The sequence below is a fragment of the Corvus cornix genome, chromosome 7 (genome assembly GCF_000738735.6).
Source record: "Corvus cornix cornix isolate S_Up_H32 chromosome 7, ASM73873v5, whole genome shotgun sequence".
Taxonomy (NCBI): domain Eukaryota; kingdom Metazoa; phylum Chordata; class Aves; order Passeriformes; family Corvidae; genus Corvus; species Corvus cornix.
This window is the reverse complement of record NC_046337.1, coordinates 20,426,917-20,442,220: the sequence shown is the minus strand read 5'-3', so window position 1 is coordinate 20,442,220 and position 15,304 is coordinate 20,426,917. Positions and strand designations below refer to the sequence as shown.

At 35.7% G+C, this 15,304-nt stretch overlaps 1 protein-coding gene across 1 annotated transcript in view; it reads right to left on the bottom strand.

The window, feature by feature from the left end:
• Window positions 1-4,759: 4,759 nt before the first annotated feature.
• The window catches only part of DCAF17 (DDB1 and CUL4 associated factor 17), a gene marked incomplete at its 5' end in the record, with an annotated part of 18,670 nt that continues 8,125 nt past the window's right edge, over window positions 4,760-15,304 (bottom strand). The window contains 7 exons of the mRNA XM_010407300.3: window positions 4,760-5,629; window positions 6,383-6,538; window positions 7,929-8,012; window positions 9,500-9,587; window positions 10,032-10,141; window positions 11,546-11,688; window positions 15,125-15,230. Of these exons, the coding sequence (XP_010405602.2) occupies window positions 5,504-5,629; window positions 6,383-6,538; window positions 7,929-8,012; window positions 9,500-9,587; window positions 10,032-10,141; window positions 11,546-11,688; window positions 15,125-15,230 (813 nt within the window). The remainder of the gene's footprint in view (window positions 5,630-6,382; window positions 6,539-7,928; window positions 8,013-9,499; window positions 9,588-10,031; window positions 10,142-11,545; window positions 11,689-15,124; window positions 15,231-15,304) is intronic.

The following is a 15,304-nucleotide window of genomic DNA, read 5'->3' as shown; positions in this document are numbered from 1 at the left end:
GCGCTTAAAGACACTGATGTACTGTACCTGGAGCATAGTCCTGCCATCATGATCTCCCCCTTCCCACTGGTTTAATTGAGTGCTGCAAATATAGAACAGATACTAACCAGTTTCATATGTGGAGTCTGGCCTAAGTAGGCAGGAGGATGTGGACTTTGTTCTGTTGAATAGCACAAATGTATCAAATATCCACTAGCAAAGAAAGGGAATGCGTTAAAATTTAGACAATTCCAATAGGTATGGAAAGGCCCATTGCAGGGAAGTTAGAGAGGAAAACAGAGGGAAATAAAAGAGAATTGCAAAAGAGACAATAGGCAACCTGCCAAAAATATAACATGATAGATTAGACCAGTTTGGTCAAATAATGCAGTTACTTTTTGCTTTGGTGTCATTCACCTGGCTCTGAAGCCTGTCAGATGTAGTAGGAGGATATGTCCAAACATATATTCAACACTACTTTTCTGGTATTTGATTAGCTTATTTTTAAAATATATGTAGTGTTGAATTGCATATGAATTAGAAGTTCATTAACTGATTGAGTGAAAAAAATACTATTTACTCTGGCTAACATTTGAGCTCTCTGGTATCTCACACTTGTATTGAGGCCTAGAAAGTGAAAGGAAATAGTTTTATGAAACTTAAAATAGTTCCAGCAGAATACTGCCGATTCAAACACCATACTGACTAAAGTGTTGGAAATATCTACATAGACACAGGAAGACCAAGCCAGATTAGAGAGGGATGCAAATATATTTCTTCATTATTCTCTTTAATCTCCTAAAAATAGATGCTGACATTTTAAAGAAAAGCTTGACTTGAACATCACTTGTATAAAGATATTTAACTTTAATTTGCATGGATTTGTTGTGACCTGCCCTCAGGATTTAACTGGTTGCTCATTCTACTCACAATGGTAACTAGAACACTGAAATAGTTAAATTTCACGAGTCACAGCATCTAACAGAAGATCTAAGCCTTGAATCATCTGATGAATGCACTTGTGCATAAACTTGCAAGGGTGCCAGGTTGTCATTAGCTTATGAGGCACACAGGTCATCTCAATATTATGGTCATTAAAATTTTACTAAGTTTTCTATTGATTCTTAAATGAAAGTTTTCTGTGCAAACCAGCATATAATAAAGCCGTAGATCTGCCTGCTTATGCACAAAAAATATCATGTGCGTTAAACAGAATAGTGTTTCTACTTGATCAAATTGGGGATATTTTTACCTGTAAAAATATCTTTTCCTCTACTCATCCAGAATCCTTTCTTCATTGTCTTTTAAACAACCTTATAATCTTTGATGTCTTTAAAAAAAACTTAGTATTTCCTTAAAGAGTATTGTAAAACCTTCATATTTATGTTGAAATGTTACAGATTCCAAAGCATCAGTTTCATGGTACATATTAGTTCCATATGGGGAATTTCAAAATTTTTACATGAAATTCCATAAGAAAGGATTCACAGGCCCCAAAATGTGTCCATTCTTTCCAGTTACATGGGGTGGTCTAATAAAATTGCTTTTGTCTCTGTAAAGCCTAAAAACTGACATAAATACTTATTTTAGTTTACCTCCTATGAACTTAAATTTCCCAATTGCAAAATGCTTCCAGTTCCCACTGATTTTAACAAGCTTTGATTACATCCAGTATCCCAACAGCCCCATTTAGGAATCTTCTACTCAAGCAGATTTTACTTAACCTAAAACTATATCTCTTGGAAGACTTTCATGAATTCCTATAGCTCAAACTGGTTTACCCTGTTAAAGCAGCAAATAACAAGAGCAAACACAAAATTTTATTGAACTGAAAAGGAAGCCTAGTTTTACCAAATAATCGATGAACAATTTTTTTAAAAAAAATAGAATGAAGACATTCTAAAGCTTAGAGATTGTTAAATAAACCAAACCAGAGCAAAGTGCAAAATAAATTGTTAGACAAAGTGAAATGTTCTGTATGGAACATCTGTAAAGCAGAAGAGATTTCAGGCAGCACCATTAGTAACTCTGGCCTGTACTTCTCCACGTTTCCTGTTCTTCCACCTCTTCTTGCCCACCTGCTGCAAATGTCAGATTGGTACAGAATCAGAAGCAATCCTTAGCACAGCTATGATGTCCGAGTGGATTTCATGTTTACCTGGGGGTGGGAACTCAACATGATACAGCTGACTGCTGAGGGCTGAATGACGCACTTTATAATTTGTTTGGAAAATAAACTTCCACTGGCATAAAAATGAACTATCCTGTATGGGGCTTTCAAGTCTCTTGGATCAATGAACACCTGCTTTTGTTAACCATTACTGTGGATAGCTTCTACAGCAGTTCATAATCTCTATTCTTTTCCAGAGCCTCTGTCTCCTAGAGACAATGGTATTTTTCCATACATTACCAACTCTATCAGTGTGTGTTCCCTCTTAGCAGTTCTGTTGGGACATGATCTAACATGCACTTCTTTCTTTGGTTTGCTGCATTGTCAGATGTAGGATAATATGACAGCTGGTGAGGGGTCAGTAGCTCTGACCGAGGAAGCTGTGACCGGTCCGGAGAGATGGTCCCAAAAAGAGACTGTCTTCCCGAGGCCGGTGTCTTCCCTCAGCTGCTGGGCTAGGAGGGCCCGTGCAGAAGCTGGTCAGCTCTTTAGTGATTGTCAGCTCGTGATTCCAGCTCAGCTCTGCAGGGCAGCCTCCAGGCCAGACCAGGGAGAGAGATGAGAGGCTCGTGTAGCTGTTCCACATGAGGCAGCTTTGTTAGTTCGGCAAAGGGGAGGCCAGGGACGAGCTGCTCTCTGCCCTCACAGGGGCAGGGCGCTGGCTCTTACAGGGATGCAGGGGGTGGGTGTCAGAGGGTAAAGGCCAATGGGCTACAAAGGATCTGCATAGGGTCTCCCAGAGGATTCTGGGTTTGTCTTCTTCTCGCCTTAACTGCAAAGTGGTTGCCTTTCCAGGGGAGTTCTGCTGGGATGTTTGCTCAATCTCCTTATCTCAGCAGACGTCCCTCCAGGGCGGGGGCTGGGCATACCCCACAACAACCTATCAGTAAAATGGGTTTCCTGATAAAAAAGGAGCTAGGTACTGCCTATAAGAAGTGAAGAAAAGTTTTATCTTCTCTGTCTTACTTTAATTAATCTAATGCATTAATTCACATTTAATATCAATTTGATACTACACAACAGTACACCCCTACCAGCAACAGTGACTAAAAATGCTTGCATATAAAATCTCCTGGAGAAGTAAAGTACTATCTTTTTTTCTGGGGGATGAGTTTTGTTTAGAAATTTAACTTGAAGTAAAAGCAGTTGATTCAGATGGGCTGCCACCAAGCATGCAGGTATTTGTATTTGGTTTAGATACAGTTATTTTAAATAGTGTAAAAACTACTGGTTTGTGGTCAGCATCTTCCTCCTATTTAAACAGAAGTTTATTTTTAGAATTTTCTGGGTCTCTGCATAGGTACAGAAGGCAACTCACAGCTTGAAAAGCACAAACCATAAGCATTTAATAATTCTGATTCTTTGGTGTGTTCCAGGCTGTAAGTAGGGTGCCAAGACACTCAGAAGTGTTCAGGGCTAGTCATTTGGGATTCTCTATTCTTAAGTAGCTTTCAAGGTGTTTTAAAGTCAATAGAAACCTCTTTGTTTCTGAATGAAAATGTCTACGTGGGACCTGCCAGGATGGAACATCTGCCCTTATATGTAATGCAGCAACACAGTGTGCATTTAGAGTGATAGAACTTCTTGCACAAGACTCAATCTTCATCAAAGTTTGGGCTGCCTTTTGGTCATTAAAAATTACTGCATTTTTGTTTTTTAAAAAGATACTAATGTACATTTATAGATTTAACAGACTATCACTTCATAAGTCTGCCATAGCTTAAAAATAAGCCACGAGGAAGCACAGTAAACTCCTGAAAGCTATGGCTTGTCTTGATGAACAATACTTGCATTATTTAATAAAAGATGAAGTTTAAATATCTTTCTCTGAGAGGAACTACTTCAAAAAGCAAACAGCAATGAGAGAAAAAATTATCATAAGTATCTGCTTAAAAGTTGGGTCTTCTGTCTTAAGAATACAGCTTCATATTAGTTTTTATCTTCATATATTACTTACATAGTTATAAAATAGCAGGTAATGGACAGATGTTCTTTCCTGGACCCAGAGTGATAACTTACAGAAGATAGGGTGGAAGTTGGGTGTTGCTGCAACCCTTTTTTTCTACTGTTGTTTCATTATCTTCTTAAATGTCCTTATTGTGTTGTTTTTTTCTTTCCACAATTGTAATTAACTTTTTCTTTTGCATTACACTTTCTTTAAAAACTCACAATAGAAAAATTTTATCATTCTTCTAGAGCTCTTCTCTATTGCATCACTAGAATGATCCATACTTAATTAGTAAAGCCTGGAGCAAAAAGAAGTATTTGCATTTAGAATTGCCATGCTTATGATGACAGTGATAGCAGTGAGTTCTGTTTTGATGAGCTATTCTCCTGAGCCCAGCTTTGGCTTGCATTTGAAAAAACTTTATCACTGTGAAGTCTAGAGCCTGTGTTTTGTTGTTGTGAGTGTTTTTTAATTTAAAATGAAAGCTTTCATTCTGCAGATTCTGAATATACCACATAGCATTCCAATGTATCTGCACACAAGTTGTAAGGGTGAACAGCTGGGAGCTTTGGCTCACACTGCACAACTCCTGATCCTTAACAGAGTCAGGCAGAGAACTGCTTGGTTATCTATCTATCTGTAAAAACATATAAAAAGATATATTAAAAAGACAGTAAAATACATAATTTATTAATATTTCTCTTTAAACCAAAACATACACAACCAGAAAACCTGAGTGATTTTATTTCTCACACAAAACCAAGAGAAGGATTTTGTCTAAGTGGTTTAATGGGAACACTACAATTTTCATACTACATACAAAATTTATCCTAGATAGTTTTACATACTTGGATTAATTAACAGTTTGTATTAGAGTTGCATAGGTAAAACTATGTAAGACAGATCACAGCAAATGGTAGATAATAAGTAAGTCCACATCTTTCTTCTTGATATCCAGTATTTCAATCCTATTGCTGAAGAGAAGCAATAAATGCTGCATCTAGCATTAATGATGAACTGGTAAATACATGAAAAGCCATGAGGAACTACAGGCAAGTGTACAGTGTCACAAAGAAAAAAAGAAACAAAACCTTATGTAGTAGTATAAAATGTTAAGATTAAATCCAGCAAGAAAAACAGGAGTTGACTACTTCATATGTATGGAGTCCTTAAATAGCATCCAAAAGTTTGTAGCTGGTGTTTATGGCTTAAATATATACAAAAGTTCTCCCTCCTTTTTTTACAAAACACTTTCTGTTTTTTTTCATAGCGTTAAGGATCATCATCTTTTGCAGTATCATTAAATAGCATCCAAAAGTCTCTGTAGCTGGTGCTTATGGCTTAAATATATACAAAAGTTCTCCCTCCTTTTTTTTTCAAAACACTTTCTGTTTTTTTTCATAGCATTAAGGATCATCATCTTTTGCAGTATTACAGACCATTTGATAAACATGACAACTGAATCTCCTGTTAGGCTTCTGTTCTATATGTAATACGAGGTCTTTGTCAAAGTAAACTTCATGACTGTAAGTCTGAAATGAGAAAAAAAAAAAAAGGATTGCAGTCTCTATTTCCACAACTTGCTAAGATCCATATCATTTTCCGCAAGGAACAAAAAATATTTAACACCAGTGAACTCCATGATCAGGCAGAAATTTTGTGTGGATACACAGAGATTACTCTTCCAGATAAAGGACAGAATTTTAAAACTTTGAGAGGTTTCTCACATCCCTATTTCAGGAATCTAATTTCAGAGCATCCGATTTAAAGATCACAAGTTGCCTATGCAGTCAATGATAAAAGAGGTGCGAAGGTGCTGAAAATTTCAGACCATATTAGTTGGATGTCCACCTAAACTTGGACTGTATGAACAGCCCATTCCATCTTCCCAAATATATACATAGTGAGGTCCATGCTTCATTCAATGCATGAGTAGTTCAAGTTAAACTAGGGAGACTATTTACAAGTTGCAAAGTTAATCTGATGTAAATAGCCACAGAATGAGTATTTAAGTTGATAAATACTTCAGAAATACATTAAGGACAACCCTTACCCCCAAACAAATCAACCAATGAAAAAAAACCACAATTTCAAATAAAGGAGATTTGCAGGTAAATTAACTACTGTCTGATGGAGCAGTTACAATTTTAGAGTTGTGATTATTATTTTATACAAATCTCATCCCTTCGCAACACTACTTCTATATCTGCTTGAAATGTGAAAAGTGGTACGTAAATGAGTGTGGGGAAGAGACAGTGGGAACAAAAGACAAGAATTTTCCTCACCACATCCCAGGACTCCTTTAATGGAATACTCTTAAGTAGAATCCCATGTTCATTACAATGAAAGTCAAGGTGAGCTCTTCCATCAGCTCCTATCTGAGTAACTGCCACAGTGGATAATAAATCCAATTCATCTTCATAGTCCACAATTTTGAATGTCTTAGGAAAAACAAAACCTCAAGATTACAAATCAAACATAAATTCACATTCCTCTCTACCTAAATTGTAGAGCTCTTTTTTCTTTCAGGTGAAAGCAGAATTGGGCAAATTCTAGTACTTATCTTCTGAAAGAAAACTTTGGGAGCTCGATACCCAACAGGCATTTTTCCCAACATGAGCTGTCAGGGTATTTCAGCAAAATTCCTTAAGTAGGAGAAAAGAAGTGATGTTCAGAAAAATCCTAATGTGCAAGTACATGTATTTAATATGTAACATACAGGAAATACAAAATAAGTACTTCTGGAGAGGCTGAAGAAATGTATTTATTTATATGTATTTATTGAAGCAGAGTCATTAAGAGACAGTGTAGCTGTAAACCATCATTGGTTTTGAGTGAACGGGTACATTAGAGTAATTCCATTTACCTGAATATCTCTATGTTCTATTCAGATCTCTCTCTTGCTCCACAGATTATATGTCATTGAAGAACTGAGACCCAAACGGGAAGATTGTGAACTATCTTAATTGCCTTTATCTCACTGTGACATGCTCTTTAAATTCAAGCCAGTCTTTCTTCCATAATGTAAAAACATTTACTGGAATCACAAGTAAAGTGTAACAGCAGGAAAGAAAAATAGTGTGCAATTATTTTTATTATGGTTAAAAGAAAAAGTGAATGGAGATATACTGCAGACCCTTATGGGTTATACTGGACTGTGCTGTATTTTTACCATAGTAAAATCTATTTCCTCAGAATAAAGAATAGGAGAGACTGCCAGAAACTGATGAATTTTACCTGTTGTGCTTATGTCAATTACAGATCCAGCTCTAGATGGAGCTAAAAAATATTTTTCATAACCTTTTAAGACTCAAGGGGTGTTTTCATTCTCAAGAAGCAGTTACTTAAAGGAAAAGTGTTAAATACCTTATCCTACAATCCAATCAAAGTAACTGGGAGAGAAAAAGAAAGTTTAGAGATACTATAAAAAAGACAAGAGGATCCTAAAGCAGAGGAAAAGAAGAAGTTCCTTTCATTTCGTAAAATGCTTTATAAGGAACGTTCAAAGTAGACATTTAAATAAAGAAAAGAGTAATGGTTTGACACATTCACGTATCTTTTCTGTGCCACTGAAGGCACATGGAGTTATGGTATCATGGGGCATAATATCAGTTCTTGAAAGAAAAAGAAAATTCAAAGCTCAAATGTCAACCAAGGAGAAAAGATGATAAACAGCATGTGAAGCAATTAGAAGAAGACAAAGAGAAGAAGAATAAAGAACTCAAAGATACACACAGCTAATGGTTACACCCACCGCACCTGAAACAAGAAGGGCTTTTGGCTAGCTAAACAGTGAAATAATCCATGAAGTGCTCTTACTACATCAGTTACCTCTTGTTCTGGGTCATCATCCAGCGAGGTAAAACGCTTTTTCACCACTCGACCAGAAGCTGTTACAGTAACAGTGTTGTTCACCTTTGGAGAAACATACAAAAAGTGTCTCTAGACTTCAGAACAATTTAGTTTCTATTGATTTGACAACGTATCTGTTTCATATATTTTGTTTTCTGACCTTGTTTTACTCAATAGCTATGCATAGCCCTGGTGCTGCTGTTTTCCTTAGGAGTTCATGAACTTGGTGACTTTAGTTGAGATATTATTGCTGTTTACTCATATTTAGAGGTGTCCCACAGAGGTGGCAAAGGTTCTCAGCTACCATAATTTTTTGAACAGAAGTGACTAGAACCAAGATGCTAGAATGAGAATTATGACTGCTAAATCACCACCAATTTTTTTCCTAAACTCTTACTTCCAGAAGATGGGGAAAGTAGCATCTTAAACCACCATGGGTGCTTCCACTGGGCTTCATTAACACCGAAAATATTTAAAAAAAAGGTTATCAGTGTCTTAATAGAAGTCAAAAGGAATAAGCACAGCACAGGCAGCAGTAGAACTCGGTATGTCAAGTTATTAGATGACTTGGTGTTTAGTTTTTTAATTCAATGCAAGTTTTGTTCTTGAGTTTGTGTAGATTTTTAATACACAAACCTTTTTTCCTGCAAAAGCTTCAAAATTAGTATCACAGATTCGCAGACATTTTACAGTATTCAAATTATAAAAATTTGCTTTTAGATAAGACATAACTTGTCTGCTCAATCAAAATGACAGTTCCAGGCACTACCTAGAATTGTTTTCATGTGTGCTCTTTAACCTTTTTGACATTAGATTGTCTTTGTGATTCTGTATCGTAAAGGACTTTGTGAAACAACTGAGGTGATTTAAGAGCTCAGTTCTACCAGTAGTTTTAAACATCCTCTCACGCTTGATTCCACCTTTCTGCACTCTTCTGATTCACTGATGATTCAATCCTGTTCTGCTCCAGTTCAGCAAAACAAGCAAGCAGGAAAGTACTCACGTTTTCTGTCAGGTTATTATTCTGTTATTTTAGTGCCAAGGGTTAGATGAATGCCAGACTTGTCACGAGAGAGTGACAGGTGTGGATGGCCAGGAAAAGGAATGGACTTTTGGAAGCAGTGTATTGTCTTTGTTGGCTTATGAAGACTTACCCCTAAGTTATGAGAGACTTGAAACATTTCTAGCATTTGTATGCTCTACTTACCTGAGCACCAGAGATGCACACAATTATCACTTGGTGGCACCTTCATTTGAAGGAAATCTGTCACCATCTTTTAAGTATGTTTTATATCCATGATACATGTTTACACTGCACACCATAAAGAATGCTGAAAACTAAAGAAAAGACTGGAGGTTTCAGAAATCTATCCTGAAAGTGTTAATTGTTTTCAAAATTCTTTTCATACTACTTAAAGTCCAATGAAGACAGAGAAATGTCTTTCAATAAACCTTGAATAAAGCCCATCAAACACAGTGATTACTCAGATATGCAAACCCCCTGTGTATAGCTCAAAACTACACATTGTGGTCTCAGACACTAAACTCACACAGTTTTCTCTGTTGGCTACAATTGTAAAATCTTCTGCAATCTCCATTTGATCTGCATGATTTTTAACTTCCTTAAGCTTTAAGACTCTACAAAAGAAACAGAAATTATAAAGTAAGTAAATGTCTTGGGGTGACTTTATGACTTACTGACTTTATTTAGTCAATGTATTCTAATCTGCTTACTGCAACATTTCTATATAATTTTTAAAAATCTATATTAAAACATTGTAAATAAATAAAATGAAAATTAATTATTTTTGTAATTTATGGTTACCAGTGAAATCTTGACACAGTGGTCCTTGAATATTTTTCATATCAAAATCTAAACTGTGGCCTCTAGTGCCCACATTCATCACACAGAAGTCTTCAGATGTTTCTAGAAGAACTTTTGATTCTGACAAATTAATAGATTTTACAATTTCTATGGTCTGATGAGTTTTTGGGCCTGCAAATTGTCAAAGTACTGAATTTATTGCAGTTATGCAACTTCTTCTGTAATGAAAACAAGATTTGAGTAAAAAAGGCTCATACTTTATCAAGTTTGGTCCCACGTGGATTATTCTACCTGACATATCTGGATGGAAATATATCCAGTCAGGTTCAAGTGAACAGCATTTCATATCCTGTATGCCATTTTTTGCCTGAAGAAGAAAAAGAAAGCTTAGAATATTAGTATTTTGAAAGTCTCACAGATCTAATTAAAGAGGAAATACTGAGCTCCTCACTATATACCTCTGGAGGTTTTTAAGTATTGCTCCTAACCATGACCAGAAAGGATGGCGGTGGAACAATAATAAAAACAACAACAATAATAATAAAAAGACTCAGTTCCAATTCTCAAGATATTCGGTGGAGCAGTTTCGAGATTTTTAATATGCAATAAGCAATAACCTTGTACCTTAGCTATGTATCATCCTATCTCTCCTGAAACTAAGCAAAATGAAGATTTAACTGAAACTGTGCAAACGCTTCAATAATTCCCACTATTCGAGTATCCAAGACATGGGACGTGTCAACATATGTGACAAACATTAGCACAGAGTTCTACTTCAGCTTCACACCTCAGGCTTAGCCTCTTTTGTGCAAATTATTTGTGGAGCATGTAAGCCTGGAATACCTTGTGATTTCAGCAATCAAATGCAAGCCAGTCAAAATCTCGGGATTTTGGCAGTGGCTTTCTGTTGTTAAATTTAGCTGACATCGATCATTCAAATTGCCAAATATATGAACCCACATAGAAAAAAACAGATGAGAAAGGATTCTACAAGTCCATTTGAATCAAAATTGATCTTCAGCTACAGTTGTGAAACATCAGTTTTGAAAATAAGACAGGAGGGAAATAACTGGTTTGATCAGGCAAGCAAAAGAGATAAGGACATTTACAAATGAGACTTATTTAGTCAAGAAACTCTGAACAGACCTAGAAGTTGCTTGAAATACAGAATGATCTTCAGGTCAATTCCAGATTCAAAATAAAAGCTGAGAGGGAGAGCTCACACAAAATAGTATTCATATGATGAATAGTACATAAACAAAAATAATTAGGAACAGATTAAACTAAGTAATAAAACCTTTCTAGGGACAAAAAGGGATTAAACTGAGCAATCAAATCTTTTTAAGGAGAGAGAGAAGGTACAAGTCAAAGATAAACTACAAACATCAAGGACATTTACTCTGCAATTTCTTAAAATTTAAAATAATTCTTTAGTCAGCATTTAGTAGGCTGACTAGTCAGAAGTGTTAGGATGTTACCATGTAACCAAGGAAACAGGTAATGAGACTTAACTTTTAAGTCATGAATACAGTGCTGTGTAGCTCTGACAGCGCTACTGTTTGTATTGGAATGAAAGAAATATGAGAAGCAGTACTAATTCAGAAGAAACTATTTTACACATGACTCCATGGGATAGCTAATTTGATACTGGAGTGATCCCTGTGTAAGCTCTACACTGCTAAACAAAGGTATTATTACCTACTCAGAATAAGAGATGAAGACAAACATAATACACATTAATTTCAGAGAAGCTGCTTTCTGAATATATTACCAAAGCATTGTCTTTCAGAGAACAAATATGGAAGACTCCTTTATGTTTTTTCTTGTTAGGTGTGATGATATAATGCCAAGGGTAACCTCCAATTTGAAATGCATTCTCCAGAGAAGATGCTTCAAATAGCAAAGGTGGGGTATCTGCAAATATTCGGTAATGTTAACACCATTAGTAGCAGAACAGTCATAATTCCATTGATCCTTACAATTCTAAATTCCAATAAAGCTACAAATTCTTCAGAACTTTTGAAGATTGGTGGAAACACATTGGCTGTGAACTCTTTTCCAGCACCAGCTATGCTACCTCACCTAGCATCCGGGTGCACATCTGCACTGTTCCCTCTGGAGGGTTACTGCCTTCTTAGATCTTGATGCTGAACTACTTTTCTAGTACCTTTGATTTACAAGCAAAGACACAGCAAATAATTAAAATTATCTGACTGAGAAAGGATGTACACATGAACAGATCGAAGACCATATCAAAATGGTCACTATTGTCTTGGGAAAAACAGTGATAAATAACTGGAAACAGCAAGCAGCAATCTCAACTGAATTAAATGCAGGAGGATAGAATACGCAGATTCTGCTTTCTCCTTTTGTGTAATACAACAAAATAGTGTGGACCACAATGGATGCAATCTGTAGCTGAGTTCATAAAAATCAATCAAAATATAAAAATTTTTGCAATTAATGGCAAAAGGTATCTAGTTTTCCTTTCAGTTCAGTTGGGATAAATTATAGAGATGTACTAGGCCATTCTTACAAGTCTTCTGTTTACTAAATGAGAGGCATTTTGAATGAAATGGACTGCACAGAACTTTACAACTTCTGCCAACTAGGTAAATCAAAGCAATTTCTACAGCTGCTATAACTGAATCAACTTTAGAGTGAAGATCAGCTCTTTCTAACAGAGAAAAGCTGGGAAAAAATTGACAAAATGTGGAGAAAATCTGCAGTTACAAGGGGAATTTAGACAGGCAGAACACAAAAACCCAAACTGAACTAGTGCAAGGAGAACAAGGTTCTTATTTGGACTTTGGGTCCCAAACGTCTTATCCAAATTTTGACTTGTTCTTATCCTGCTTAGTGTAGATAATTATCCTAGCTGCCAATGGTGCTGTCACATGACATCAGATACTATGTGCTTCTCTCCTCTTCCTTTGTTCATGTTTCCATCTACTTAGCCATTTAGATTGAATGGAATTAGTTCAATGCCAATGGAAATGAAGTCTTTCCTAAGCTGGAAAGTGACTATGTTCTATTTGCCTTTTGGAGTGACGCATAGGAAATGGGTGATTCTGTGCAAGATATAACAAACTACAGGTTATAAAAAACTCATGGATCTGCTGGAAATGTAGAGAATGTTGAAGATGGAAGCATAAGCAAAGGACCTACTGATACTAAAATCAGTCAGAAAATGAAAAATGACTTAAGAAAGTTTGCTAACATTTTACCCAAACAACTTTTTAAATAAAGCATATATATCAAGGTCCCTCAAAAATTCTGGTAGATGAACTAAATGATACAATTAAATGTATCTCAATAGTATATCAATACTGAGTAGTAGAGCCTACTTATAAAATACGCCTTTCCTTTTATGTTCATTTGGCAAAGATTTGCAAGATCATAGCCACCTAAACCACTGTGATAATGTGATTCTGCTGCCTCAACTCCCTCTTTCCTGCTGTATGTCACTTGCTCTGGTTGCTTAACACCTCCTGTTTTATTGTTTGCAAGTCCTTTCCCAAGTCTTGCCAGTTTTCAATCTCCAATTGAGCTTCTTTGTTCACTTACTTTAAACTCTGCAGACTCATCTAAACTCATCATAAGTTGTTCCTGGCAGCACTAACAAGTGTTTGTTCTAAATGCAAATAAAACCAAAGAAACAAGAACAGGAAAAGGTTTCTACAAGGTATCCTTCTCCTTGCTTTTTTCCTGAAATTACTATATCATCTAACAATAAATCAAACTACAGTTTTAAGTTCTGGACCGTTCAGAAAATCACACACTGTGACCAAAATCAATTCCTCACCAGTTAAGAGCTGTAGCATAGTACATAGTAGCCTGTATGTTTCGATCTCTCTACACTTCCTTTCGGGTACCTCACACCATGGAAACAGTACTGTAATAATGGCCATCCCTTCAGGCAATTTCTGTAGGGAGGCTAGGACTAAGTAAGAAGGAAAACGACACAGTTCAATTATAGTAAATACAAGCCTGCACTCTGAAACTGTTAGGATCTTGCTCACTGAAGCATTTGCCCGTCTCATTCTTGAAAGAAAACAACTCAGAAATGCAACTATTCTTTCAAGAAGGAAACCACAGGAATGCAACTATTTGCAAAAAGCAACCACGAAAAATGTATGTCATGGGTTCAAAACTTCCTAACCACAAATTCCTGAATGTGATTAAAGATCAAAAATGTTTTCTCCAGTCCACGGTTTTAAATCTCAAAACTAAAAACTACAATGATCTATAAGCCATGAGATCAAATTGTCCTATTAAAGTTCCCACAGCAGGCTTTCCACAGGTCCCTGACGTTAAATGGTGGTTTCACAGATCGAGATGGAGAGAAAAATGGGGAAAGAACCTGAGAGATCAAATATAGCAGCCTATTACTTTGTTTTGCTAAAATATTGCATTATAACTTCACTATGTAAGTCTGTATTTTATCTTTGTGTACTCCCTCATTTTTATATAAATATGGATTGATGTGTCACTTGTTATCTGACACTGAAAAAAAAAAAGCATATTTTATGTGGACAATCACCTGTAAAAAACGTTTAATACAGAAGCATTTTAAATTAAATAAATAAATACATGCATTCTTTGATATTTGTGAAACCAACCTTTTAAATTTTTTTTTTAGATGCCTCAAGTGTGAACTTGTGAGAATGTATTTTTAAAGTAAGAAAAGAAATTTCGAAGAAAGTCTCAGGCTTTGCTCATTCATTAAGATTCTTAGCACCAAATTCTAATCTCAAGTATACCAACAGAAGCCACTGTTTCATTTTAGAGAAAGAAGTCATTAAGTAACACAGAACATTTATAAGTTAATGATTTGAGGCATTAGAATTGTTTTTAATAATTTGTTCTCTTCTCAGGAATTCATTTTACTGAAACTGGCACATTTCTGACAACCTAGAATATCAAAATGCAAGTCAGACAAATTTTATTCAGTCTCTTTGAATTTCCTCTGCAAGCTGGAGTAAATGTTCTCACATCTTCTGCTTACATACCATATACTGTTTCTGGGTGCTACTAACAGCTATCCTAGTCCTTCCTGTTTCTTAAGAACAGTTGCATCTCAGAAATAAAGAAAGGGGCTTCCATTTCATGCACTGCTTATAAAGTTTTTCAGATAGCTTAGTTGCTCTAATAGTTTTCTTGGTGTGTCTTATATAATTATTACTGTAATTAGAAGTAAAGCAAAGCGCATTTTACTATAATGTAAATCCAGAAATACAGCTACAGCACAACATGAGCACAGTAATTTTAGTATTTTTCCTTAGTGTGAAATAAGTCACAATTAATCCATAAAAGCCACCAGTCAAGCCAATACAAAGATCATAATTACCTGTTATTTTAATGTTACATGGAAGACCAAATGGATACTTTCCTACAACTCCCACCTGACCATTCCAGTTGAATTCTTGTCCCAAATCAAATGGTTGTTCCATGAACTAAAATAACACAGAACAATTTAGCTTTACAGATGCATATTTATTTGCTTTGTAGTTTTACTGCTCTATTACTA